This window comes from Meleagris gallopavo, unplaced genomic scaffold, assembly GCF_905368555.1.
Source record: "Meleagris gallopavo unplaced genomic scaffold, MGAL_WU_HG_1.1 scaffold_8, whole genome shotgun sequence".
NCBI classification, from domain to species: domain Eukaryota; kingdom Metazoa; phylum Chordata; class Aves; order Galliformes; family Phasianidae; genus Meleagris; species Meleagris gallopavo.
Window position 1 is genome coordinate 1 of NW_028147022.1, and position 26,137 is coordinate 26,137.

General features: G+C 61.7%; 1 protein-coding gene across 1 annotated transcript in view; it reads right to left on the reverse strand.

Annotated features, from left to right (window-relative positions):
* Positions 1 to 1,668: 1,668 nt before the first annotated feature.
* The window catches only part of LOC104917062 (filamin-C-like), a 66,022-nt gene continuing 41,553 nt past the window's right edge, over positions 1,669 to 26,137 (reverse strand). The window contains 6 exon segments of the mRNA XM_085215180.1: positions 1,669 to 1,851; positions 4,656 to 4,816; positions 13,205 to 13,328; positions 15,742 to 15,885; positions 18,658 to 18,771; positions 23,101 to 23,294. Of these exon segments, the coding sequence (XP_085071306.1) occupies positions 1,684 to 1,851; positions 4,656 to 4,816; positions 13,205 to 13,328; positions 15,742 to 15,885; positions 18,658 to 18,771; positions 23,101 to 23,294 (905 nt within the window). The 3' untranslated portion in view covers positions 1,669 to 1,683.

A 26,137-nucleotide genomic window follows, 5' to 3' on the forward strand; every position in this document is an offset into this window, starting at 1 on the left:
CCACAGGGACCCACAGTGACCCATAAAGACCCACAGGGACCCATAAAGACCCACAGTGACCCATAAAGACCCACAGGGACCCACAGTGACCCATAAAGACCCACAGGGACCCATAAAGACCCACAGTGACCCATAAAGATCCACAGGGACCCACAGTGACCCATAAAGACCCACAGGGACCCACAGTGACCCATAAAGACCCACAGTGACCCATAAAGACCCACAGGGACCCACAGTGACCCATAAAGACCCACAGGGACCCACAGTGACCCATAAAGACCCACAGGGACCCACAGTGACCCATAAAGACCCACAGGGACCCACAGTGACCCATAAAGACCCACAGGGACCCGCAGTGACCCATAAAGACCCACAGGGACCCACAGTGACCCATAAAGACCCACAGGGACCCACAGTGACCCATAAAGACCCACAGGGACCCAGAGTGACCCATAAAGACCCACAGGGACCCAAGCAACACATAGGACCCACAGTGACCCATAGTGACCCATACATAAAGACCCACGGGGACCCACAGTGACCCATAAAGACCCACAGGGACCCAGAGCAACACATAGTGACCCATAGTGACCCATAGTGACCCATAGCAATACACAGTGGCCCATAGGGACCCACAGTGACCCATAAAGACCCACACGGACCCAGAGCAACACACAGCGACCCACAGGGACCCCCAGCGACCCCCAGTGACCAGCAATGACTCCCAGTGACCCCTAGTGACCCACATTGACCCCCAGTGACCCACATTGCCCCCTAGTGACCCGCAGTGACCCACAGGGACCCCCAGTGACCCGCATTGACCCCCAGTGACCCCCAGTGACCTCTAGTGACCCGCAGTGACCCACAGTGACCTCTAGTGACCCGCATTGACCCCCAGTGACCCTCAGTGACCCACATTGACCCCTAGTGACCCTCAGTGACCCCTAGTGACCCCCAGTGACCCCAAGTGAACTGCAGTTGACCCACATTGACCCCCAGTGACCCTCAGTGACCCCTAGTGACCTGCAGTGACCTGCAATGACCCCTAGTGACCCACATTGACCCCCAGTGACCCGCAGTGACCCGCAGTGACCCGCAGTGACTCCTAGTGACCCACATTGACCCCCACTGACCTGCATTGACCCCCAGTGACCCCCAGTGACCCACATTGAGCCCCAGTGACCTTCATTGACCCCCAGTGACCCCTAGTGAACTGCATTGACCCGCAGTGACCCGCAGTGACCCCTAGTGACCCACATTGACCCCCAGTGACCTGCATTGACCCCCAGTGACCCCCAGTGACCCACATTGAGCCCCTGCGACCTGCATTGACCCCCAGTGACCCCTAGTGAACTGCATTGACCCCCAGTGACCTGCAGTGACCCCTAGTGACCCACATTGACCCCCACTGACCTGCATTGACCCCCAGTGACCCCCAGTGACCCACATTGAGCCCCAGCGACCTGCATTGACCCCCAGTGACCCACAGTGACCCACAGTGACCCGCTGTGACCCCCAGTGACCCACATTGACCCCCAGTGACCTGCATTGACCCCAGTGACCCCTAGTGAACTGCATTGACCCCCAGTGACCCCAGTGACCCCTAGTGACCCACATTGACCCCCACTGACCTGCATTGACCCCCAGTGACTCCCAGTGACCCACATTGAGCCCCAGTGACCCCTAGTGAACTGCATTGACCCCCAGTGACCCCCAGTGACCCACATTGACCCCCAGTGACCCCACCCCCAGGCACTGACCGGTGCGGCTGATTCCAGGCCCCTCCGCCCGCACTTTGCTGCTGTCGTGGGCCGGGGCCACCGTGATACGGAAAGGGCTGCAGGGCAGCTCCTGGGGGAACAACGGGGCCATGGGGCGCAGGTAGGGCTGGGAACCCACAGACACCCACAGGGACACCCATGGGGGCACCCACAGGGACCGGGAATCCGTAGGGACACCCATAGGGGGTGGGATCCCATAGGGGCACCCATAGGGGTGGGGATCCCATAGGGACACCCATAGGGGTGGGGATCCCATAGGGGCACCCATAGGGCTGGAGGAACCCATAGAGATGGGGAACCCATAGGGATGAGGGAACCCATAGGGACACCCATAGGGATGGGGCACCCATGAACCTACGGGATGGAGAAACCAGGGATGGGGAACCATGTGGGAACCATAGGGATGGGACATGGATGGGGGAACCCATAGGGATGGGGAACTCATAGGGATGGGGGAACCCATAGGGATGGGGAACCCATAGGGATGGAACCCATAGGGATGGGGAACCCATAGGGATGGGGGAACCATAGGGATGAGGAACCGATGGGGAACCCATAGGGATGGGGGAACCCATAGGATGAGGAACCATAGGGATGGGGGAACCCATAGGGATGAGGAACCCATAGGGATGGGGAACCCATAGGGATGGGGGAACCCATAGGGATGGGGAACTCATAGGGATGGGAACCATAGGGATGGGGAACCAAGAGGGAATAGAGGAACCCATAGGGATGGGGAACCCATAGGGATGGGGGAACCCATAGGGATGAGGAACCCATAGGGATGGGGGAACCCATAGGGATGGGGAACCCATAGGGATGGGGGAACCCATAGGGATGGGGAACCCATAGGGATGGGGAACCCATAGGGATGGGGAACCCATAGGGATGAGGAACCCATAGAGATGGGGGAACCCGTAGGGATGAGGAACCCATAGGGATGGGGAACCCATAGGGATGGGGAACCCATAGGGATGGGGAACCCATAGGGATGGGGGAACCCATAGGGATGAGGAACCCATAGGGATGGGGAACCCATAGGGACGGGCACCTATAGGGACACCCATGGGACAGGGACAGTGACAGCAACAACTGTGACAATGGTGAGCTGTGGTGCCACTGGTGTCAGTGCTGGTGAGCTGTGGTGCCAATGGCAGCAGTGCTGGTGAGCTGTGGTGCCATTGATGGTCAGTTGTGGTGCCAATGGCGGCAGTGGCGGTGAGCTGTGGTGCCAATGGTGGTGAGCTGTGGTGTCAGTGCTGGTGAGCTGTGGTGCCAATGGCGGCAGTGCTGGTGAGCTGTGGTGCCAATGATGGTGAGCTGTGGTGCCAATGATGGTGAGCTGTGGTGCCAATAGTGGTGAGCTGTGGTGCCAATGGTGGTGAGCTGTGGTGCCAATGATGGTGAGCTGTGGTGCCAATGATGGTGAGCTGTGGTGCCAATAGTGGTGAGCTGTGGTGCCAATGATGGTGAGCTGTGGTGTCAATGATGGTGAGCTGTGGTGCCAATGATGGTGAGCTGTGGTGCCAATGGTGGTGAGCTGTGGTGTCAATGATGGTGAGCTGTGGTGCCAATAGTGGTGAGCTGTGGTGCCAATGATGGTGAGCTGTGGTGCCAATGATGGTGAGCTGTGGTGCCAATAGTGGTGAGCTGTGGTGCCAATGGTGGTGAGCTGTGGTGCCAATGATGGTGAGCTGTGGTGCCAATGATGGTGAGCTGTGGTGCCAATGCTGGTGAGCTGTGGTGCCAATGATGGTGAGCTGTGGTGCCAATGATGGTGAGCTGTGGTGCCAATGCTGGTGAGCTGTGGTGCCAATGAGGTGAGCTGTGGTGCCAATGGTGGTGAGCTGTGGTGTCAATGATGGTGAGCTGTGGTGCCAATGCTGGTGAGCTGTGGTGTCAATGGTGGTGAGCTGTGGTGCCAATAGTGGTGAGCTGTGGTGCCAATGCTGGTGAGCTGTGGTGCCAATGGTGGTGAGCTGTGGTGTCAATGATGGTGAGCTGTGGTGCCAATGGTGGTGAGCTGTGGTGTCAATGATGGTGAGCTGCGGTGCCAATGGTGGTGAGCTGTGGTGCCAATGATGGTGAGCTGTGGTGCCAATGGTGGTGAGCTGTGGTGTCAATGCTGGTGAGCTGTGGTGCCAATGCTGGTGAGCTGTGGTGCCAATGATGGTGAGCTGTGGTGCCAATAGTGGTGAGCTGTGGTGTCAATAGTGGTGAGCTGTGGTGCCAATGATGGTGAGCTGTGGTGTCAATGATGGTGAGCTGTGGTGCCAATGCTGGTGAGCTGTGGTGCCAATGATGGTGAGCTGCGGTGCCAATGGCGGCAGTGCTGGTGAGCTGTGGTGTCAATGCTGGTGAGCTGTGGTGCCAATGATGGTGAGCTGCGGTGCCAATGGCGGCAGTGCTGGTGAGCTGTGGTGTCAATGCTGGTGAGCTGTGGTGCCAATGATGGTGAGCTGCGGTGCCAATGGCGGCAGTGCTGGTGAGCTGTGGTGTCAATGATGGTGAGCTGTGGTGCCAATGGCGGCAGTGCTGGTGAGCTGTGGTGCCGATGATGGTGAGCTGTGGTGTCAATGATGGTGAGCTGTGGTGCCAATGGTGGTGAGCTGTGGTGTCAATGATGGTGAGCTGTGGTGCCAATGCTGGTGAGATGTGGTGCGAATGCTGGTGAGCTGTGGTGTCAATGGCGGTGAGCTGTGGTGCCAAAGGCGGCAGTGGAGGTGAGCTGTGGTGTCAGTGCTGGTGAGCTGTGGTGTCAATGATGGTGAGCTGCGGTGCCAATGGTGGCAGTGCTGGTGAGCTGTGGTGTCAATGATGGTGAGCTGCGGTGCCAATGGCGGCAGTGGCGGTGAGCTGCGGCGGCAGCGGTACCTGCGTCCCGAAGAGCACCATGATGGTGAGCAGGCCGGCGCACGGCGGGGTGTACTTGACGGTGAACGTGTCGTTGTCGTTCTTAATGATGGTGAAATCCAGGTCGGCCTCTGCCGCGCCGGGCTGAGCGGGGCTGCACTTAATGCCGATGCTCACATCGCCTGCAGGGGGCACCAGCGGTTATAGGGGGTTGTATGGGGTTATATGGGGTTATGGGCTGCACTTAATGCCGATGCTCACATCGCCTGCAGGGGGCACCAGCGGTTATAGGGGGTTGTATGGGGTTATATGGGGTTGTATGGGGTTGTGTGGGGTTGTGTGGGGTTATATGGGGTTGTGTGGGGTTATAGGGGGTTGTATGGGGTTGTGTGGGGTTATATGGGGTTGTGTGGGGTTATATGGGGTTGTGTGGGGATGTGTGGGGTTATATGGGGTTGTGTGGGGTTATGGGCTGCACTTAATGCCGATGCTGACATCGCCTGCAGGGGGCACCAGCGGTTATAGGGGGTTGTATGGGGTTGTGTGGGGTTGTGTGGGGTTATATGGGGTTGTGTGGGGTTGTGTGGGTTATATGGGGTTGTGTGGGGTTATGGGCTGCACTTAATGCCGATGCTCACATCGCCTGCAGGGGGCACCGGCGGTTATAGGGGGTTGTATGGGGTTATATGGGGTTGTATGGGGTTGTGTGGGGTTATATGGGTTGTGTGGGGTTGTGTGGGGTTATATGGGGTTGTGTGGGGTTATGGCTGCACTAATGCCGATGCTCACATCGCCTGCAGGGGGCACCAGCGGTTATAGGGGGTTGTATGGGGTTATATGGGGTTGTATGGGGTTGTGTGGGGTTATATGGGGTTGTGTGGGGTTGTGTGGGGTTATGGGCTGCACTTAATGCCGATGCTCACATCGCCTGCAGGGGGCACCAGCGGTTATAGGGGTTGTATGGGGTTATATGGGGTTGTGTGGGGTTGTGTGGGTTATATGGGGTTGTGTGGGGTTGTGTGGGGTTATATGGGGTTGTGTGGGGTTATGGGCTGCATTTAATGCCGATGCTCACATCGCCTGCAGGGGGCACCAGCGTTATAGGGAGTTATAGGGATTGTGTGGGGTTGTGTGGGGTTATGGGCTGCACTTAATGCCGATGCTCACATCGCCTGCAGGGGCACCAGCGGTTATAGGGGTTGTATGGGGTTATATGGGGTTGTATGGGGTTGTGTGGGTTGTGTAGGGTTATATGGGGTTGTGTGGGGTTATATGGGGTTGTGTGGGGTTATGGGCTGCACTTAATGCCGATGCTCACATTGCCTGCAGGGGCACCGGCGGTTATAGGGGTTGTATGGGTTATATGGGTTGTATGGGGTTGTGTGGGTTATATGGGGTTGTGTGGGGTTGTGTGGGTTATATGGGGTTGTGTGGGGTTATATGGGGTTGTGTGGGGTTGTGTGGGGTTATATGGGGTTGTGTGGGGTTATGGGCTGCACTTAATGCCGATGCTGACATCGCCTGCGGGGGGCACAGGGGATTATAGGGAGTTATAGGGATTGTGTGGGGTGTGTGGGGTTATATGGGGTTGTGTGGGGTTGTGTGGGTTATATGGGGTTGTGTGGGGTTGTGTGGGGTTATATGGGGTTGTGTGGGGTTGTGTGGGGTTATGGGCTGCACTTAATGCCGATGCTGACATTGCCTGCAGGGGGCACCAGCGGTTATAGGCGGTTGTTTGGGGTTATAGAGGGTTGTATGGGGTTATATGGGTTGTGTGGGGTTGTGTGGGGTTATAGGGGGTAAAGGGGTTATAGAGCATTGTATGGGAGTTATAGGGATTGTGTGGGGTTGCGTGGGGCTGTTGGGGTATGTGCACTTAATGCATCGACATCGCTCGGGCACGGTTAGGGTTGAGGTATAGGTGTGTGGTAAGGTTTGGTATGGTATGGCTGCATTATCCACACATCGCCTGCAGGCACCCTTAGGTAGGTATAGGTTTGTGGTTAATGGTTTTGGTAAGGTAGCTCCTAGCGAGCAATCGCTGCGGGCACCAGTAAGGGTTTATGGTAAGGGTGTGGGTTTGTGGGTTAATGGGTTTGGTGTGTGGTTATGGGACTAATGCGACTCACATCGCCTGCAGGGCACCACGTTATAGGGTTGTATGGTATATGGTTATAGGGTTGTGTGGGTTTGTGGGTATATGGTTTGTGGTATGGCTGCACTTAATGCCGATGCTCACATCGCCTCAGGCACCAGTTAAGGGGTTGTATGGGTTATGGTTATGGGTTGTGTGGTTTGGGGTTATATGGGTGTGGGGGTTATAGGGTTGTAGGTTGTGGTAAGGGTTGTGTGGGTTATATGGGTTGTGTGGGTGTGGGGTTATATGGTGTGTGGTTATGGCTGCACTTAATGCGACTGACATCGCTGCAGGGCACCAGGTTATAGGGTGAGGGTTTGTGGGTTTTGTATATGGTTGGGTTGTGTGGGTATGGGTTGTGGGTTTGGGCGCACTAATGCGATGCCACATCGCCTGCGGCACGCGTAGGGTGATGGGTATGGGTGATGGGGTTGTGTGGGTTATATGGGTGTGTGGTTGTGTGGGTTTATGGGTTGTGTGGTATGGCTGCACTAATGCCGATGCTCACATCGCCTGCAGGGCACCAGCGTTATAGGGTTGTATGGGTAAGGGTTTATGGGTTTGTGGGTTATATGGGTTGTGTGGTGTGTGGTTAGGGCTGCACTTAATGCGATGCTCACATCGCCTGCAGGGGCACCACGTTATAGGGTGTATGGGTATATGGGTGTGTGGGTTGTGTGGTATAGGGGTTGTGGTTTGGGTTATATGGTTGTGTGGGTTAGGGCTCATTTAATGCCGATGCCACATCGCCTGCAGGGCACCAGCGTTATAGGTTATAGGGGATTGTGTGGGTTGTGTGGTATGGCTGCACTTAATGCCGATGCTCACATCGCCTGCAGGGCACCAGCGTATAGGGTTGTATGGGTTATATGGTGTATGGGTTGTGTGGGTTGTGTAGGGTTATATGGTTTGTGGGTTATATGGTTGTGTGGGGTTATGGCACTTAATGCGATGCTCACATGCCTGCAGGGCACCGCGTTATAGGGTTGTATGGGTTATATGGTTGTATGGTTGTGGGTTATATGGGTTGTTGGGGTTGTGTGGGTTTAGGGTTGTGTGGGTTATATGGGGTTGTGTGGGGTGTGTGGGTATATGGGTTTGTGGGTTATGGCTGCACTTAATGCCGATCTGACATCGCCTCGGGGCACAGGATTATAGGAGTTATAGGGGATTGTGTGGGTTGTGTGGGTTATATGGGTTGTGTTGGTGGGGTTATATGGGGTGTGTGGGTTTTGGGGTTATATGGGGTTTTGGGGTTGTGTGGGGTTATGGGGCTACTTAATGCCGATGCGGGACATTGCCTGCAGGTGGCCCAGCGGTTATAGCGTGTTGGGGTTATAGGGGTTGTATGGGGTTTATGGGGTTGTGGGGTTGTTGGGGTTATGGGGGTAAGGGGTTATAGAGCTCTGTAATGGGAGTTATAGGGGATGGTGGGGTTGCTGGCCCCCCGCCTGCAGGGGCACCAGCGTTATAGGGGGTTGTATGGGGTTATATGGGTTATATGGGGTTGTGTGGGGTTGTGTGGGGTTATATGGGTTGTGTGGGGTTATGGGCTGCACTTAATGCCGATGCTCACATCGCCTGCAGGGGCACCAGCGGTTATAGGGGGTTGTATGGGGTTATATGGGGTTGTATGGGGTTGTGTGGGTTGTGTGGGTTATATGGGGTTGTGTGGGGTTATAGGGGTTGTATGGGGTTGTGTGGGGTTATATGGGGTTGTGTGGGTTATATGGGTTGTGTGGGGATGTGTGGGTTATATGGGTTGTGTGGGGTTATGGCTGCACTTAATGCCGATGCTGACATCGCCTGCAGGGGGCACCAGCGGTTATAGGGGTTGTATGGGTTGTGTGGGGTTGTGTGGGGTTATATGGGTTGTGTGGGTTGTGTGGGGTTATATGGGGTTGTGTGGGGTTATGGGCTGCACTTAATGCCGATGCTCACATCGCCTGCAGGGGGCACCGGCGGTTAAGGGGGTTGTATGGGGTTATAGGGGTTGTATGGGTTGTGTGGGGTTATATGGGGTTGTGTGGGGTTGTGTGGGGTTATATGGGGTTGTGTGGGGTTATGGGCTGCACTTAATGCCGATGCTCACATCGCCTGCAGGGGGCACCAGCGGTTATAGGGGGTTGTATGGGGTTATATGGGGTTGTATGGGGTTGTGTGGGGTTATATGGGGTTGTGTGGGTTGTGTGGGGTTATGGGCTGCACTTAATGCCGATGCTCACATCGCCTGCAGGGGCACCAGCGGTTATAGGGGTTGTATGGGGTTATATGGGGTTGTGTGGGGTTGTGTGGGGTTATATGGGGTTGTGTGGGTTGTGTGGGGTTATATGGGGTTGTGTGGGGTTATGGGCTGCATTTAATGCCGATGCTCACATCGCCTGCAGGGGCACCAGCGGTTATAGGGAGTTATAGGGGATTGTGTGGGGTTGTGTGGGGTTATGGGCTGCACTTAATGCCGATGCTCACATCGCCTGCAGGGGCACCAGCGGTTATAGGGGGTTGTATGGGGTTATATGGGGTTGTATGGGGTTGTGTGGGGTTGTGTAGGGTTATATGGGGTTGTGTGGGGTTATATGGGGTTGTGTGGGGTTATGGGCTGCACTTAATGCCGATGCTCACATTGCCTGCAGGGGGCACCGGCGGTTATAGGGGGTTGTATGGGGTTATATGGGGTTGTATGGGGTTGTGTGGGGTTATATGGGTTGTGTGGGGTTGTGTGGGGTTATATGGGGTTGTGTGGGGTTATATGGGGTTGTGTGGGGTTGTGTGGGGTTATATGGGGTTGTGTGGGGTTATGGGCTGCACTTAATGCCGATGCTGACATCGCCTGCGGGGGCACAGGGGATTATAGGGAGTTATAGGGATTGTGTGGGGTTGTGTGGGGTTATATGGGGTTGTGTGGGGTTGTGTGGGGTTATATGGGGTTGTGTGGGGTTGTGTGGGGTTATATGGGTTGTGTGGGGTTGTGTGGGGTTATGGGCTGCACTTAATGCCGATGCTGACATTGCCTGCAGGGGGCACCAGCGGTTATAGGCGGTTGTTTGGGGTTATAGAGGGTTGTATGGGGTTATATGGGGTTGTGTGGGGTTGTGTGGGGTTATAGGGGGTAAAGGGGGTTATAGAGCATTGTATGGGGAGTTATAGGGGATTGTGTGGGTTGCGTGGGGCTGTGTGGGGTTATGGGTTGCACTTAATGCCGATGCTGACATCGCCTGCGGGGGGCACCGGCGGTTATAGGGGTTGTATGGGTTATAGGGGTTGTGTGGGGTTATATGGGGTTGTGTGGGGTTATATGGGGTTATGGGCTGCACTTAATGCCGATGCTCACATCGCCTGCAGGGGGCACCAGCGGTTATAGGGGGTTGTATGGGGTTATAGGGGGTTGTATGGGGTTATATGGGGTTGTGTGGGGTTATATGGGGTTATGGGCTGCACTTAATGCCGATGCTCACATCGCCTGCAGGGGCACCAGCGGTTATAGGGGGTTGTATGGGGTTATAGGAGGTTATATGGGGTTGTGTGGGGTTATGGCTGCACTTAATGCCGATGCTGACATCGCCTGCAGGGGGCACCAGCGGTTATAGGGGGTTGTATGGGGTTGTGTGGGGTTGTGTGGGGTTATATGGGGTTGTGTGGGGGTGTGTGGGTTATATGGGGTTGTATGGGGGTGTGTGGGGTTATATGGGGTTGTGTGGGGGTGTGTGGGGTTATATGGGGTTGTGTGGGGTTATTGGGGGTTATAGGGGATTGTATGGGGTTGTGTGGGTTATTGCGGTTATAGGGGACTGTATGGGGTTGTGTGGGGTTATTGGGGGTTATAGAGGATTGTATGTGGTTGTGTGGGTTGTATGGGTTTGTGTGGGTTATGTGGGGTTATAGGGGGTTATAGAGGATTGTATGGGGTTTGTGGGGTTGTGTGGGGTTATAGGGGTTGTGTGGGGTTGTGTGGGTTTAAGGGGGTTATAGAGAATTGTGTGGGGGTGTGTGGGTTATTGGGGGCTACAGGGGATTGTATGGGGTTGTGTGGGGTTGTGTGGGGTTATGGGCTGTGTATCACTGTGTATCGCTGTGTGTCGCTATGGGGCGCTGTGTGTCGCTGTGTATCGCGGTGTGTCGCTATGGGGGGCTGTGTGTCGCTATGGGGCGCTGTGTGTCGCTGTGTGTCGCTATGGGGGGCTGTGTGTCACTGTGTGTCGCTGTGTATCGCGGTGTGTCGCTATGGGGCGCTGTGTGTCGCTATGGGGCGCTGTGTGTCACTGTGTGTCGCTATGGGGGGCTGTGTGTCGCTGTGTATCGCGGTGTGTCGCTATGGGGCGCTGTGTGTCGCTGTGTATCGCGGTGTGTCGCTATGGGGCGCTGTGTGTCGCTGTGTGTCGCTGTGTGTCGCTGTGTATCGCTGTGTATTGCGGTGTGTCGCTATGGGCGCTGTGTATCGTTGTGTGTCGCTGTGTATCGCTGTGTGTCGCTATGGGGCGCTGTGTATCGCGGTGTGTCGCTATGGGGCGCTGTGTGTCGCTGTGTATCGCGGTGTGTCGCTGTGTGTCGCTATGGGGCGCTGTGTGTCGCTGTGTATCGCGGTGTGTCGCTATGGGGCGCTGTGTGTCGCTGTGTATCGCTACGTATCACGGTGTGTCGCTGTGTATCGCTGTGTATCGCGGTGTGTCGCTATGGGGCGCTACATATCGCTACGTATCGCTGTGTATCGCGGTGTGTCGCTATGGGGCGCTGTGTGTCACTGTGTATCGCTACGTATCACGGTGTGTCGCTGTGTGTCACTGTGTATCGCGGTGTGTCGCTATGGGGCGCTGTGTGTCGCTGTGTATCGCGGTGTGTCGCTATGGGGGCTGTGTGTCGCTACGTATCGCTGTGTATCGCGGTGTGTCGCTATGGGGGGCTGTGTGTCGCTGTGTATCGCTACGTATCGCGGTGTGTCGCTATGGGGGGCTGTGTGTCGCTGTGTATCGCTGTGTATCGCGGTGTGTCGCTATGGGGGCTGTGTGTCGCTGTGTATCGCTACGTATCGCGGTGTGTCGCTATGGGGCGCTGTGTGTCGCTGTGTATCGCTGTGTATCGCGGTGTGTCGCTATGGGGCGCTGTGTGTCGCTGTGTATCGCTGTGTATTGCGGTGTGTCGCTATGGGGCGCTGTGTGTCGCTGTGTATCGCTACGTATCGCGGTGTGTCGCTATGGGGCGCTGTGTGTCGCTGTGTATCGCTGTGTATCGCGGTGTGTCGCTATGGGGCGCTATCGCTGTGTATACGGTGTGTCGCTATGGGGCGCTGTGTGTCGCTGTGTGTTGCTGTGTATCGCTACGTACCGCTATGTATCGCGTGTGTCGCTATGGGGGGCTGTGTGTCGCTGTGTGTCGCTGTGTATCGCTGTGTATCGCGGTGTGTCGCTATGGGGGCTGTGTGTCACTGTGTGTCGCTGTGTATCACGGTGTGTCGCTATGGGGCGCTGTGTGTCGCTGTGTGTCGCTGTGTGTCGCTGTGTATCGCGGTGTGTCGCTATGGGGCGCTGTGTGTCGCTGTGTGTCGCTGTGTGTCGCTGTGTATCGCTGTGTATTGCGGTGTGTCGCTATGGGGCGCTGTGTATCGTTGTGTGTCGCTGTGTATCGCTGTGTGTCGCTATGGGGCGCTGTGTATCGCGGTGTGTCGCTATGGGGCGCTGTGTGTCGCTGTGTATCGCGGTGTGTCGCTGTGTGTCGCTATGGGGCGCTGTGTGTCGCTGTGTATCGCGGTGTGTCGCTATGGGGCGCTGTGTGTCGCTGTGTATCGCTACGTATCACGGTGTGTCGCTGTGTATCGCTGTGTATCGCGGTGTGTCGCTATGGGGCGCTACATATCGCTACGTATCGCTGTGTATCGCGGTGTGTCGCTATGGGGCGCTGTGTGTCACTGTGTATCGCTACGTATCACGGTGTGTCGCTGTGTGTCACTGTGTATCGCGGTGTGTCGCTATGGGGCGCTGTGTGTCGCTGTGTATCGCGGTGTGTCGCTATGGGGGGCTGTGTGTCGCTACGTATCGCTGTGTATCGCGGTGTGTCGCTATGGGGGGCTGTGTGTCGCTGTGTATCGCTACGTATCGCGGTGTGTCGCTATGGGGGGCTGTGTGTCGCTGTGTATCGCTGTGTATCGCGGTGTGTCGCTATGGGGCGCTACATATCGCTGTGTATCACGGTGTGTCGCTATGGGGCGCTGTGTGTCGCTGTGTGTTGCTGTGTATCGCTACGTACCGCTATGTATCGCGGTGTGTCGCTATGGGGGGCTGTGTGTCGCTGTGTGTCGCTGTGTATCGCTGTGTATCGCGGTGTGTCGCTATGGGGGGCTGTGTGTCGCTGTGTGTCGCTGTGTATCACGGTGTGTCGCTATGGGGGGCTGTGTGTCGCTACGTATCGCTACGTATCGCGGTGTGTCGCCGTGCGCCGTCACCTTGCCCGGCGTCGCTGCAGTCCACAGTGAAGTAGGTCGGCTCCCCGGCGCTCAGCCCGGCCCGCTCCACGCCCGGCCCGTAGACGCGGACCCGCCCGGGGTGGCTGCCCTCACCAACGCTCACCTGCAGGGGGCGCCGTCCGTCAGCACCGCGCAGCCAAGGGACCCGCAGCCCCACAGGACCCGCAGCTCCCCGTGCCCCACAGATCCGTGGGACCCATAGATGCGTGTGCCTCACAGATCCCCGTGCCCCATAGATCCACAGGACCCACAGATCCAGCCGTGGGCACACGGAACCATGGGACCCACAGACCCCCGTGCCCCATAGATCCCTGTGCCCCACAGATCCTCGTGCCCCATAGATCCACAGGACCCACAGATCCAGCCGTGGGACCCAGAGATCCCCATGCCCCATAGATCCCCATGCCCTATAAATCCCCATGCCCTATAGATCTCCATGCCCCATAGATCCCCGTGCCCCATAGATCCACGGGACCCATAGATCCACGGGACCCACAGATCTGTGTGCCCCAGAAATCCACCCCACTGCTGCCCCACACCCCAATGCCACCCACAGCCCCCCATCCCAGTGCTGCCCCACAGCTGCCCCACATCCCACACTCCACAGTCACCCCACATCCCCCCACCCCCCAGCTGCCCCACCCTCCAGTGCCACCCCACAACTCTACACCCCATAGCTGCCCCACACCCCAACGTCACCCTACATCTGCCCCCCCACCCCAATGTCACCCCACATCCCCCAGCCCCCCCACCCCATAGCCACCCCCCAACCCCCACCCCATTGCCACCCCACATCCCCCAGCCACCCCCCACTGCATTGTCACCCCACAACTCACCCCCCACCCCCCACCCTCCCCACCCCATTGCCACCCCACAACCCCTCATCCCATAGTCACCCCATAGCCACCCCATTGCCACCCCCACAGCCCCCCACCCCACCTCTGCTCCCCACACTCTACTGCCACCCCACATCCCCCAGCCACCCTCAACCCCCCACCCCATTGCCACCCCACAACTCCCAGCCACCCCCCACCCCATAGCCACCCCACACCATTAACACCACATAGCCACCCACCACCCCCACCCCATAGCCACCCTACAGCCCCACCCCATAGCCACCCCACAACCCACCCCCCCCACCCCCCACCCCATAGCCACTCCACCCCCCACTCCCCCCACCCCATAGCCACCCTCCCCACCTGCCCCCCACCCCCCAACCCATAGCCACCCCCCCCCCACCCCATAGCCCCCCCCGCCAGGCAGCACGGACCCGGCAGGGTCTCCGCTCCCCCTCACCCCCACCCCACCCCCACCCCCCACCCCACCCCATAGCCACCCCACCCCCCACCCCCTCCCCCCCCCACCCCATAGCCCCCTCCGCCGGGCAGCACGGACCCTGCAGGGGCTCCGCTCCCTCTCACCCCCACCCCCCCCCACCCCCCACCCCATAGCCACCCCCCACCCCCAAATAACCACCCCACACCCCCTCCCCCCCCCCACCCCACAGCCCCCCCGCCGGGCAGCACGGACCCTGCAGGGCCTCCGCTCCCCCTCCCCCCCCCACCACCCCATAGCCACCCCACACCCCACACCCCACACCCCCTCCCCCCCCCCACCCCACAGTCCCCCCCGCCGGGCAGCATGGACCCTGCAGGGCCTCCGCTCCCCCTCACCACCCCACCCCACCCCATAGCCACCCCACACCCAACCCCCCCCACCCTCCCCCCCCCCACCCCATAGCCCCCCTGCCGGGCAGCACGGACCCGGCAGGGTCTCCACTCCCTCTCACCCCCACCCCCCACCCCCTCCCCCCCCCCCCACCACACCCCCCCCGCCGGGCAGCACGGACCCTGCAGGGCCTCCGCTCCCCCTCACCCCACACCCACCCCATAGCCACCCCACTACCCCACCACACCCCCTCCCCCCCCCCCCCACCCCATAGCCCCCCCTGCCGGGCAGCACGGACCCGGCAGGGTCTCCACTCCCTCTCACCCCACACCCCCCACCCCTCCCCCCCCCCCCCCCACAGCCCCCCCTGCCGGGCAGCACGGACCCGGCAGGGTCTCCACTCCCTCTCACCCCCCCCCCCACCTCCCCCCCCCCCCCCACCCCCATAGCCACCCCCCACCCCCAATACCACCCCACACCCCCTCCCCCCCCCCACACCCCACAGCCCCCCCGCCGGGCAGCACGGACCCTGCAGGGGCTCCGCTCCCTCTCACCCCCCACCCCCCCCCACCCCCCACCCCATAGCCACCCCCCACCCCCAAATAGCCACCCCACACCCCACACCACCCACACCCCCTCCCCCTCCCCCCCCCCCCACCCCACAGCCCCCCCCGCCGGGCAGCACGGACCCTGCAGGGCCTCCGCTCCCCCTCCCCCCCCCCCCACCCCATAGCCACCCCACACCCCACACCCCACACCCCCTCCCCCCCCCCCACCCCATAGCCACCCCACACCCCACACCCCCTCCCCCCCCCCCCACCCCACCCCCCCCGCCGGGCAGCACGGACCCTGCAGGGGCTCCGCGGGACGCTAGAGCCGCCCCACGTGATGCTGAAGGTGTGTTTGATGGCCTTGCTGGGGACGTAGCGGCAGCTGAACGTTCCGTCCCCGTTGTCCTTCACTGCCACGTCCACCGGGCAGCCCTCGGCGTCCTGCGCAGCGCCACACAGCTGCCCACACCGCCCCACAGCCGCCCCACAGCTGCCACACACGCCCCACAGCCGCCCCACAGCCGCCCCACAGCCGCCCAAAAGCCAAACAGCCCAAAGCCGCCCAAGCTGCCCACAGACCCCACAGCCGCCCCAAACGCCCACCTCCCACAGACGCCCCACAGCCGCCCCACAGCTGCCCCACAGCCACCCCACAACGGCTCCATAACAGTCCCACACAGCCCCAGCTGCCCCACAACCGCCCCACAGCGCCCCACAGCTGCCACACAGCCGCCCCACAGCCGCCCCACAGCCGCCCCACAGCCTCCCACAACGCTCATAACGCCCCACAGCCGCCCCACAGCTGCCCCACAGACGCCCACACCCCCCACAGACGGCCCATAACCTCCCACAACGCCCCACAGCCGCCCCACAGCTGCCCCACAGCCATCCCACAACGGCTCCATAACAGCCCCACAACAGACCCACAGCCGCCCCAACCGCCCCACAGCCGTCCCACAACGGCTCCATAACAGCCCACAACAGACCCACAGCCGCCCCACAGCCGCCCACACAGCCGCCCCACAGCCGCCCACAACGGCTCCATAAACGCCCCACAACAGACCCACAGCCGCCCCACAGCCGCCCCACAGCTGCCCCACAGCCGCCCCACAACGGCTCCATAACAGCCCCACAGCCACCCCACAGCCGCCCCACACCATCCCACAACGGCTCCATAACAGCCCCACAGCCGCCCCACAGCCGCCCCAAACCATCCCACAACAGCCCCATAACGACCCCACAGCCTCCCCACAGCCGCCCCACAGCCTCCCCACAGCTGCCGCACAGCCTCCCCACAGCCTCCCCACAGCCGCCCCGCAGCCGCCCCACAGCCACCCCACAGCCTCCCCAAAACGGTCCCATAACGGCCCCACAGCCACCCCACAGCCACCCCACAGCCGCCCCACAACCGCCCCACAGCTGCCCCAAACCATCCCACAGCCGCCCCACAGCTGCCCCACAGCCTCCCCACAGCCGCCCCACAGCCGCCCCACAGCCTCCCCACAGCGGCTCCATAACGGCCCCACAACAGACCCACAACAGCCCCACAACTGCCCCACAGCCGCCCCACAGCCATCCCACAACGGCCCCACAACAGCCCCACAGCCGCCCCACAGCCGCCCCAAACCATCCCACAACAGCCCCACAACAGCCCCACAGCCATCCCACAACGGCCCCACAACAGCCCCACAACTGCCCCACAGCCGCCCCACAGCCGCCCCACAGCTGCCCCACAGCCGCCCCACAGCCGCCCCACAGCCGTCCCACAACGGCTCCATAACAGCCCCACAACCACCCCACAGCTGCCCCACAGCCATCCCACAAGCCCCACAACAGCCCCACAACTGCCCACAGCCGCCCCACAGCCGCCCCAACCATCCCACAACGACCCCACAACAGCCCCACAGCCCAGCACAGCTGCCCCACAGCCGCCCCGCAACCCACCCACAGCTGCCCCACAGCCATCCCACAGCCATCCCACAACGGCTCCATAACGGCCCCACAACAGCCCCACAACTGCCCCACAGCCGCCCCACAGCCACCCCACAACGGCCCCACAGCCACCCCGCAGCCACCCTATAACGGCCCCACAGCCGCCCCATAACAGCCCTACAACGGCCCCATAATGGCCCCACAACAGCCCCACAACCACCCCACAACAGCCCCATAACAGTCCCATAACAGCCCGACAACAGCCCCACAACCGCCCCACAACCGCCCCACAACCGCCCCACAACCTCCCCACAACAGCCCCATAACCGCCCCACAACCGCCCCACAACCGCCCCACAACCTCCCCACAACAGCCCCATAACCGCCCCACAACAGCCCCACAAGGGCCCCCCAGACCCACCCCACTGATCCCCCCACACCCCACGGACCCCCCCCCGACCCCCCCACACTGACCCCGCAGACCCTCCCACCCCACAGCCCCCCACCCCACTAACCCCACTGACCCCATAGATCCCCACAGACCCCCCATCCCACTGATCCCACAGACCCCACTTATTCCCCCCCAGACCCCCCCCTACACCCCATAGATCCCCCCTACACCCCATAGACCCCCCCAGATCCCCCCCCTACACCCCATAGACCCCCCCAGATCCCCCCTACACCATACCCCCCAGATCCCCCCCACACCCATAGACCCCCCAGATCCCCCCCTACACCCCATAGATTCCTCCAGATCCCCCCCCCTACCCCCCATAGACCCCCCCAGATCCCCTCCTACACCCCATAGACCCCCCCAGATCCTCCCCTACACCCCATAGACCCCCCAGACCCCCTCTACACCCCATAGACAATCCAGACCCCCCTACACCCATAGACCCCTCCAGACCCCTCCTACACCCCATAGATCAATCCAGATCCCCCCCCCTACACCCCATAGACCCCACCAGACCCCCCCCCTACACCCCATAGATCAATCCAGATCCCCCCCCCTACACCCCATAGACCCCACTAGACCCCCCCCTACACCCCATAGATCAATCCAGATCCCCCCCCCTACACCCCATAGACCCCACCAGACCCCCCCCTACACCCCATAGACCCCACCAGACCCCCCCTACACCCCATAGCTGCCTCCAGAATCCCCTTCACACCCCATAGATTCCTCCAGATCCCTCCCACGCTCCACAGACCCCTCCAGACCCCCCCCCAGCCCCACCGCCCCCCACCCCCATGCCCCCCACCTCCCCCCATTGCCCCCCACCTGTGCATAGATGTGCAGCCCCCCCTGGCCGGCAGCGCGGGCGTCCACGCAGAATTCAGTGGGGCGGTTGACGATGACCCCAGTGGGCTCCAGGCCCGGACCCCAAACCTTCACCTGGGGGGGGGACGCGGAGTGGGGGTCAGTGGGGGCGGGGGGGTCCTCGGGGGGGGGAGGGGATGGAGGAGAGGAGGTGGGGGGATGTGGGGGGGACATGGGGGTCACAGTGGGATGTGGGGGGGACATTGGGGGACATGGGGGGAGATATGGGGGGGCACAGAGGGACATGGGGGGGACATGGGGGGACATGGGGGACATGGAGGAAATTTGGAAGGGATGTGGGGGACATGGGGGGGCACAGTGGGACACAGGGGGGGTCACAGTTGGACATGGAGGGACATGGGGGGGATGTGGGGGGACATGGGGGGGCCACAGTGGGACATGGGGGGACATGGGGGTTATGGGAAACCTTCACCTGGGAGGGGACACGGAGTGGGGGTCAGTGGGGGCGGGGGGGTCCTCGGGGGGGGGGGAGGGGGATGGAGGAGGGGAGGTGGGGGGACGTGGGGGGGACATGGGGGGTCACAGTGGGATGTGGGGGGACATTGGGGGGACTTGGGGGGGATATGGGGGGGCACAGAGGGACATGGGGGGGACATGGGGGGGACATGGGGGGGATATGGGGGGCACAGAGGGACATGGGGGGGACATGGGGGGACATGGGGGGTCACAGTGGGATGTGGGGGGGACATTGGGGGGACTTGGGGGGAGATATGGGGGGACACAGAGGGACATGGGGGGGACATGGGGGGACATGGGGGGGCCAGAGTGGGACACAGGGGGGGTCACAGTTGGACATGGAGGGACATGGGGGGGGCATGGGGGGGACATGGGGGGGCCACAGTGGGACATGGGGGACATGGGGGGTTATGGGAAACCTTCACCTGGGGAGGGGACACGGAGTGGGTAGTGGGGGTCTGGGGGTGGGGGGTCCTCGGGGGGGGGGGGGGAGGGGGATGGAGGAGGGGAGGTGGGGGACGTGGGGGGGACATGGGGGGTCACAGTGGGATGTGGGGGGGACATTGGGGGGACTTGGGGGGGATATGGGGGGGCACAGAGGGACATGGGGGGGATATGAGGGGGACATGGGGGGGACATGGGGGGGACATGGGGGGGCCACAGTGGGACATGGAGGAAATTTGGAAGGGATGTGGGGGACATGGGGGGGGCACAGTGGGACACGGGGGGGGTCACAGTTGGACATGGAGGGACATGGGGGGGATATGGGGGGGCATGGGGGGGGACATGGGGGGGACATGGGGGTCACAGTGGGACATGGGGGGGACATGGGGGGTCACAGTGGGACGTGGGGGGGATATGGGGGGACTTGGGGGGAGATATGGGGGGGCACAGAGGGACGTGGGGGGGACATGGGGGGGACATTGGGGGAAATGGGGGGGCCACAGTGGGACATGGGTGGACATGGGGGGGGACATGGGGGGGTTACAGTGGGACATGGGGGGCGGTGGGGGTTATGGGAACATGGGGGGGCACGGGGGGGACAAGGAAGGACACAGGGTGGGTAGGGGGGGGGCACAGGGGGGACAAGGTGGGCTCCAGGCCCGGACCCCAAACCTTCATCTGGGGGGGGGACGCGCAGTGGGTGGGGGGAGGAGGGTGGGGTGGGGTGGGAATGGGGTGGGATTGGGGTTGGGGTTGGGGTTGGGATTGGGATGGGGGATGGGATGGGATGGGGAAAGGGATGGGGGATGGGATGGGGGATGGGGGTGGGATGAGGTTTGGGTTGGGGTTGGGATGGGATGGAGGATGGGATGGGGATTGGGGTTGGGTTGGGATGGGATGGGGGATGGGATGGGGTTGGGGTTGGGATGGGGGTTGGAATGGGGGACGGGATGGGGGATGGGGGATGGGGTAGGGATTGGGGTTGAGGTTGGGGTGGGGATGGGATGGTGGATAGGATGGGGGATGGGGGACAGGATGGGGGATGGGATGAGGATTGGGGTTGAGATGGGAGTTGGTATGGGGGACGGGATGGGGATGGGGTGGGATGGGGATGGGGATGGGGATGGGATGGGGATGGGGTGGGATTGGGGTTGGGGTTGGGATTGGGATGGGATGGGGGATGGGATGGGATGGGGAAAGGGATGGGGATGGGATGAGGATTGGGGTGGGGTTGGGATGGGATGGAGGATGGGATTGGGTTGGGGTTGGGTGGATGGGATGGGATGGGGATGGGGTTGGGGTTGGGGTTGGGATGGATGGAGGATGGGATGGGATGGGGTTGGGGTTGGTTTGGGATGGATGGGGATGGGATGGGGATTGGGTTGGGGTTGGGTTGGGATGGATGGAGGATGGGATGGGATTGGGGTTGGGTTCGGATGGGGGTTGGGATGGGGATGGGGATGGGGGTGGGTGGGGATTGGGGTTGGGGTTGGTGGGATGGATGGGGTAGGATGGGGATGGGGGACGGATGGGGATGGATGGATTGGGGTTGGATGGAGTTGATGGGGATGGTGGGGGTGGGGGGCGGAATGAGGTTGGGTTGGGTGGATGGGTGGATGGGGACGGCTGGGGGATGGGGATGGGGTGGATTGGGGTTGGGGTTGGGGTGGGGATGGGATGGGGGATGGGATGGGGGATGGGGATGGGGGACGGGATGAGATTGGGGTTGGGATGGGGTTGGATGGGATGGGGTGGGTGGGGTGGGATGACATGGCTAACACAGGGCCCGGATGCCCGGGATGACACAGGTGAACTGGGATGACACGGATGACACGGATGCACGGGATGCCACGGGATGACATCAGGATGACACGGGATGACACGGATGACACAGGATGACACGGATGCCACGGGATCCACGGGATGACACGGGATGCAGGATTGACACGGGATGACACGGGTGACACGGGATGCACGGGATGACACAGGATGAACGGATGACACAGGATGCCCGGGATGCACGGGATGACACGGGATGACACGGGATGACACAGGATGACACGGGATTGACACAGGATGCCACGGGATGCACGGATGACACGGATGACACAGGATGCACGGGATGACACGGGATGACACAGGATGACACAGGATGCCACGGGATGACATTGGCTAACACAGATGACACGGATGACACAGGATACACAGATGCCACGGATGCCACGATGCACGGATGACACGGGATGACACAGGATACACGGGATGACACAGGATGACACGGATGCCACGGGATGCCACGGGATGACACAGGATGACACGGGATGACACGGGATGACACAGGATGACACGGGATGCCACGGGATGCCACGGGATGACACGGGATGACACAGGATGACACGGGATGACACAGGATGACACGGGATGCCACGGGATGACACGGGATGACACGGGATGACACGGGATGCCACGGGATGACACAGGATGACACGGGATGACACAGGATGCCACGGGATGCCACGGGATGACACGGGATGACACAGGATGCCACGGGATGACACGGGATGACACAGGATGACACAGGATGCCACGGGATGACATTGGCTAACACAGGATGACACGGGATGACACAGGGTGACACAGGATGCCACGGGATGCCACGGGATGCCACGGGATGACACGGATGCCACGGGATGACACAGGATGCCACAGGATGCCACGGGATGACACGGGATGCCACGGATGACACAGGATGACACAGGATGCCACGGGATGACACGGGATGCCACGGGATGACACAGGATGACACAGGATGCCACGGGATGCCACAGGATGACACGGGATGCCACGGGATGACACGGGATGACACAGGATGACACAGGATGCCACGGGATGACACGGGATGACACAGGATGCCACGGGATGACACGGGATGACACAGGATGCCACGGGATGACATTGGCTAACACAGGATGACACGGGATGACACGGGATGACACGGGATGCCACGGGATGACACGGGATGACACGGGATGCCACGGGATGACACAGGATGACAGAGAATGCCACGGGATGACACAGGATGACACGGGATGACACGGGATGACACAGGATGACACAGGATGCCACGGGATGACACAGGATGACACGGGATGTCACAGGATGCCACGGGATGACACAGGATGACACGGGATGACACGGGATGACACAGGATGACACAGGATGCCACGGGATGACATTGGCTAACACAGGATGACACGGGATGACACAGGATGACACGGGATGACACAGGATGACACGGGATGACACGGGATGACACAGGATGCCACGGGATGCCACGGGATGCCACGGGATGACACAGGATGCCACGGGATGCCACGGGATGCCACGGGATGACACGGGATGCCACGGGATGACACGGGATGACACGGGATGACACAGGATGCCACGGGATGCCCCGCGCCGCCCTGTCGGCGGGCGGCTGACCTTGTCGGGGCTGCAGTCGGGCGCAGGCGGGCGGATGCGGGCGATGAAGGGGCTGCTGAGGATGTCCTCGTCGTCGCACACCACGTGCACCGCGTACTCACCCGCCTCCGTTGGCCAGTAGCGCACGTCGCACGAGCCGTCGCCGCGGTCGTCGCACTCGATCTTGGCCTGGGACGGACCCTCGATGGAGAAACCTGCGGGGAAACGGGGGGAGGGGGCTTCGTTGGGGGGCTGGGAGACCGCGGAGGGGCACCCAGGGCGGTGGCACCCAAAACGCGGTTGTGTCCCCAGGGTGGTGGCACCCAACGCGTGGCTGTGAGCCCAGGGTGGTGGCACTCAGCCCCTGGCCATGTCCCCATGGTGGTGGCACCCAACATGCAGTTGTGTCCCCAGGGTGGTGGCACCCAACATGCAGTTGTGTCCCCAGGGTGGTGGCACCCAATGCGTGGCTGTGAGCCCAGGGTGGTGGCACTCAGCCCCTGGCCATGTCCCCAGAGTGGTGGCACCCAATGCGTGGCTGTGAGCCCAGGGTGGTGGCACCCAACACGTGGCTGTGAGCCCAAGGTGGTGGCACCCAACACGTGGTTGTGTCCCCATGGTGGTGGCACCCAACACGCGGTTGTGTCCCCAGGGTGGTGGCACCCAACACGCAGTTGTGTCCCCAGGGTGGTGGCACCCAATGCGTGGCTGTGAGCCAAGGGTGGTGGCACTCAGCCCCTGGCCATGTCCCCAGAGTGGTGGCACCCAATGCGTGGCTGTGTCCCCATGGTGGTGGCACCCAATGCGTGGCTGTGAGCCCAGGGTGGTGGCACCCAACACGTGGTTGTGTCCCCATGGTGGTGGCACCCAACACGCGGTTGTGTCCCCAGGGTGGTGGCACCCAACACATGGCTGTGAGCCCAGGGTGGTGGCACCCAGCACATGGCTGTGAGCCCAGGGTGGTGGCACCCAACACGTGGCCGTGTCCCCAGGGTGGTGGCACCCAACACATGGCTGTGAGCCCATGGTGGTGGCACCCAAAACGCGGTTGTGTCCCCAGGGCGGTGGCACCCAACGTGTGGCTGTGAGCCCAGGGTGGTGGCACCCAACACGTGGCTGTGAGCCCATGGTGGTGGCACCCAAAACGCGGTTGTGTCCCCAGGGCGGTGGCACCCAACGTGTGGCTGTGAGCCAAGGGTGGTGTCACCCAACACACAGCTGTGTCCCCAGGGTGGTGGCGCCCAAAACGCGGTTGTGTCCCCAGGGCGGTGGCACCCAACGCGTGTCTGTGAGCCCAGGGTGGTGGCACCCAAAATGTGGCTGTGTCCCCATGGTGGTGGCACTCAGCCCCTGGCCATGTCCCCAGGGTGGTGGCACCCAAAATGCGGTTGTGTCCCCAGGGTGGTGGCACCCAAAACGCGGTTGTGTCACCAGGGTGGTGGCACCCAGCCCCTGGCCATGTCCCCAGGGTGGTGGCACCCAAAACGCGGTTGTGTCCCCAGGGTGGTGGCACCCAAAACGCGGTTGTGTCACCAGGGTGGTGGCACCCAACGCGTGGCTGTGTCCCCATGCTGGTGGCACCCAATGCGTGGCTGTGAGCCCAGGGTGGTGGCACTCAGCCCCTGGCCATGTCCCCAGAGTGGTGGCACCCAAAACGCGGTTGTGTCCCCAGGGTGGTGGCACCCAACACGTGTCTGTGAGCCCATGGTGGTGGCACCCAAAACGTGGCTGTGTCCCCAGGGTGGTGGCACCCAAAACGCGGTTGTGTCCCCAGGGCGGTGGCACCCAACACGTGGCTGTGTCCCCATGCTGGTGGCACCCAACGCGTGGCTGTGTCCCCAGGGTGGTGGCACCCAAAACGCGTGGTTCTGTCCCCAGGGTGGTGGCACCCAACGCGTGGCTGTGAGCCCAGGGTGGTGGCACCCAACACGTGGTTGTGTCCCCATGGTGGTGGCACTCAACACGCGGTTGTGTCACCAGGGTGGTGGCACCCAACGCGTGGTTCTGTCCCCAGCGTGGTGGCACCCAACGCGTGGCTGTGTCCCCAGGGTGGTGGCACCCAACGCGTGGCTGTGAGCCCAGGGTGGTGGCACCCAACACGTGGTTGTGTCCCCATGGTGGTGGCACCCAACACGCGGTTGTGTCACCAGGGTGGTGGCACCCAACACATGGCTGTGTCCCCAGGGTGGTGGCACCCAACGCGTGGTTCTGTCCCCAGGGTGGTGGCACCCAACGCGTGGCTGTGAGCCCAGGGTGGTGGCACCCAACGTGTGGTTGTGTCCCCACGGTGGTGGCACCCAACGCGTGGCTGTGTCCCCATGGTGGTGGCATCCAACACACGGTTGTGTCACCAGGGTGGTGGCACCCAACACATGGCTGTGTCCCCACGGTGGTGGCACCCAACACGTGGCTTTGTCCCCATGCTGGTGGCACCCAACACGTGGCTGTGTCCCCATGCTGGTGGCACTCACTGTGTTCTCATGTCCCCATGGTGGTGGCCCTTGGGCTGTGCCACCCACTGTGCCCAGTGTCCCCATCTCAGTGCCACCACATCTGTGCCACTGTCCCCAGTATGGGGCCACCCATCGTGCCCCCAATGTCCCCACCGCAGTGTCACACCTGTGCCAGTGTCCCCACCTCAGTGCCACGCCTGTCCCCTATGTCCCCACCTCAGTGCCACCACGTCTGTCCCCAATGTCCCCACCTCAGTGCCACCCCTGTCCCCCATGTCCCCACCGCAGTGCCACCACATCTGTGCCCAGCTGTCCCCATCTCAGTGCCACCCATCGTGCCCCCAATGTCCCCACCGCAGTGTCACACCTGTGCCAGTGTCCCCACCTCAATGCCACGCCTGTCCCCAGTGTCCCCACCTCAATGCCACCACGTCTGTCCCCAATGTCCCCCCTCTGTGCCACCACGCCTGTCCCCCATGTCCCCACCGCAGTGCCACCACATCTGTGCCACTGTCCCCACCTCAGTGCCACCCATCGTGCCCCCAATGTCCCCACCGCAGTGTCACACCTGTGCCAGTGTCCCCACCTCAGTGCCACCACGCCTG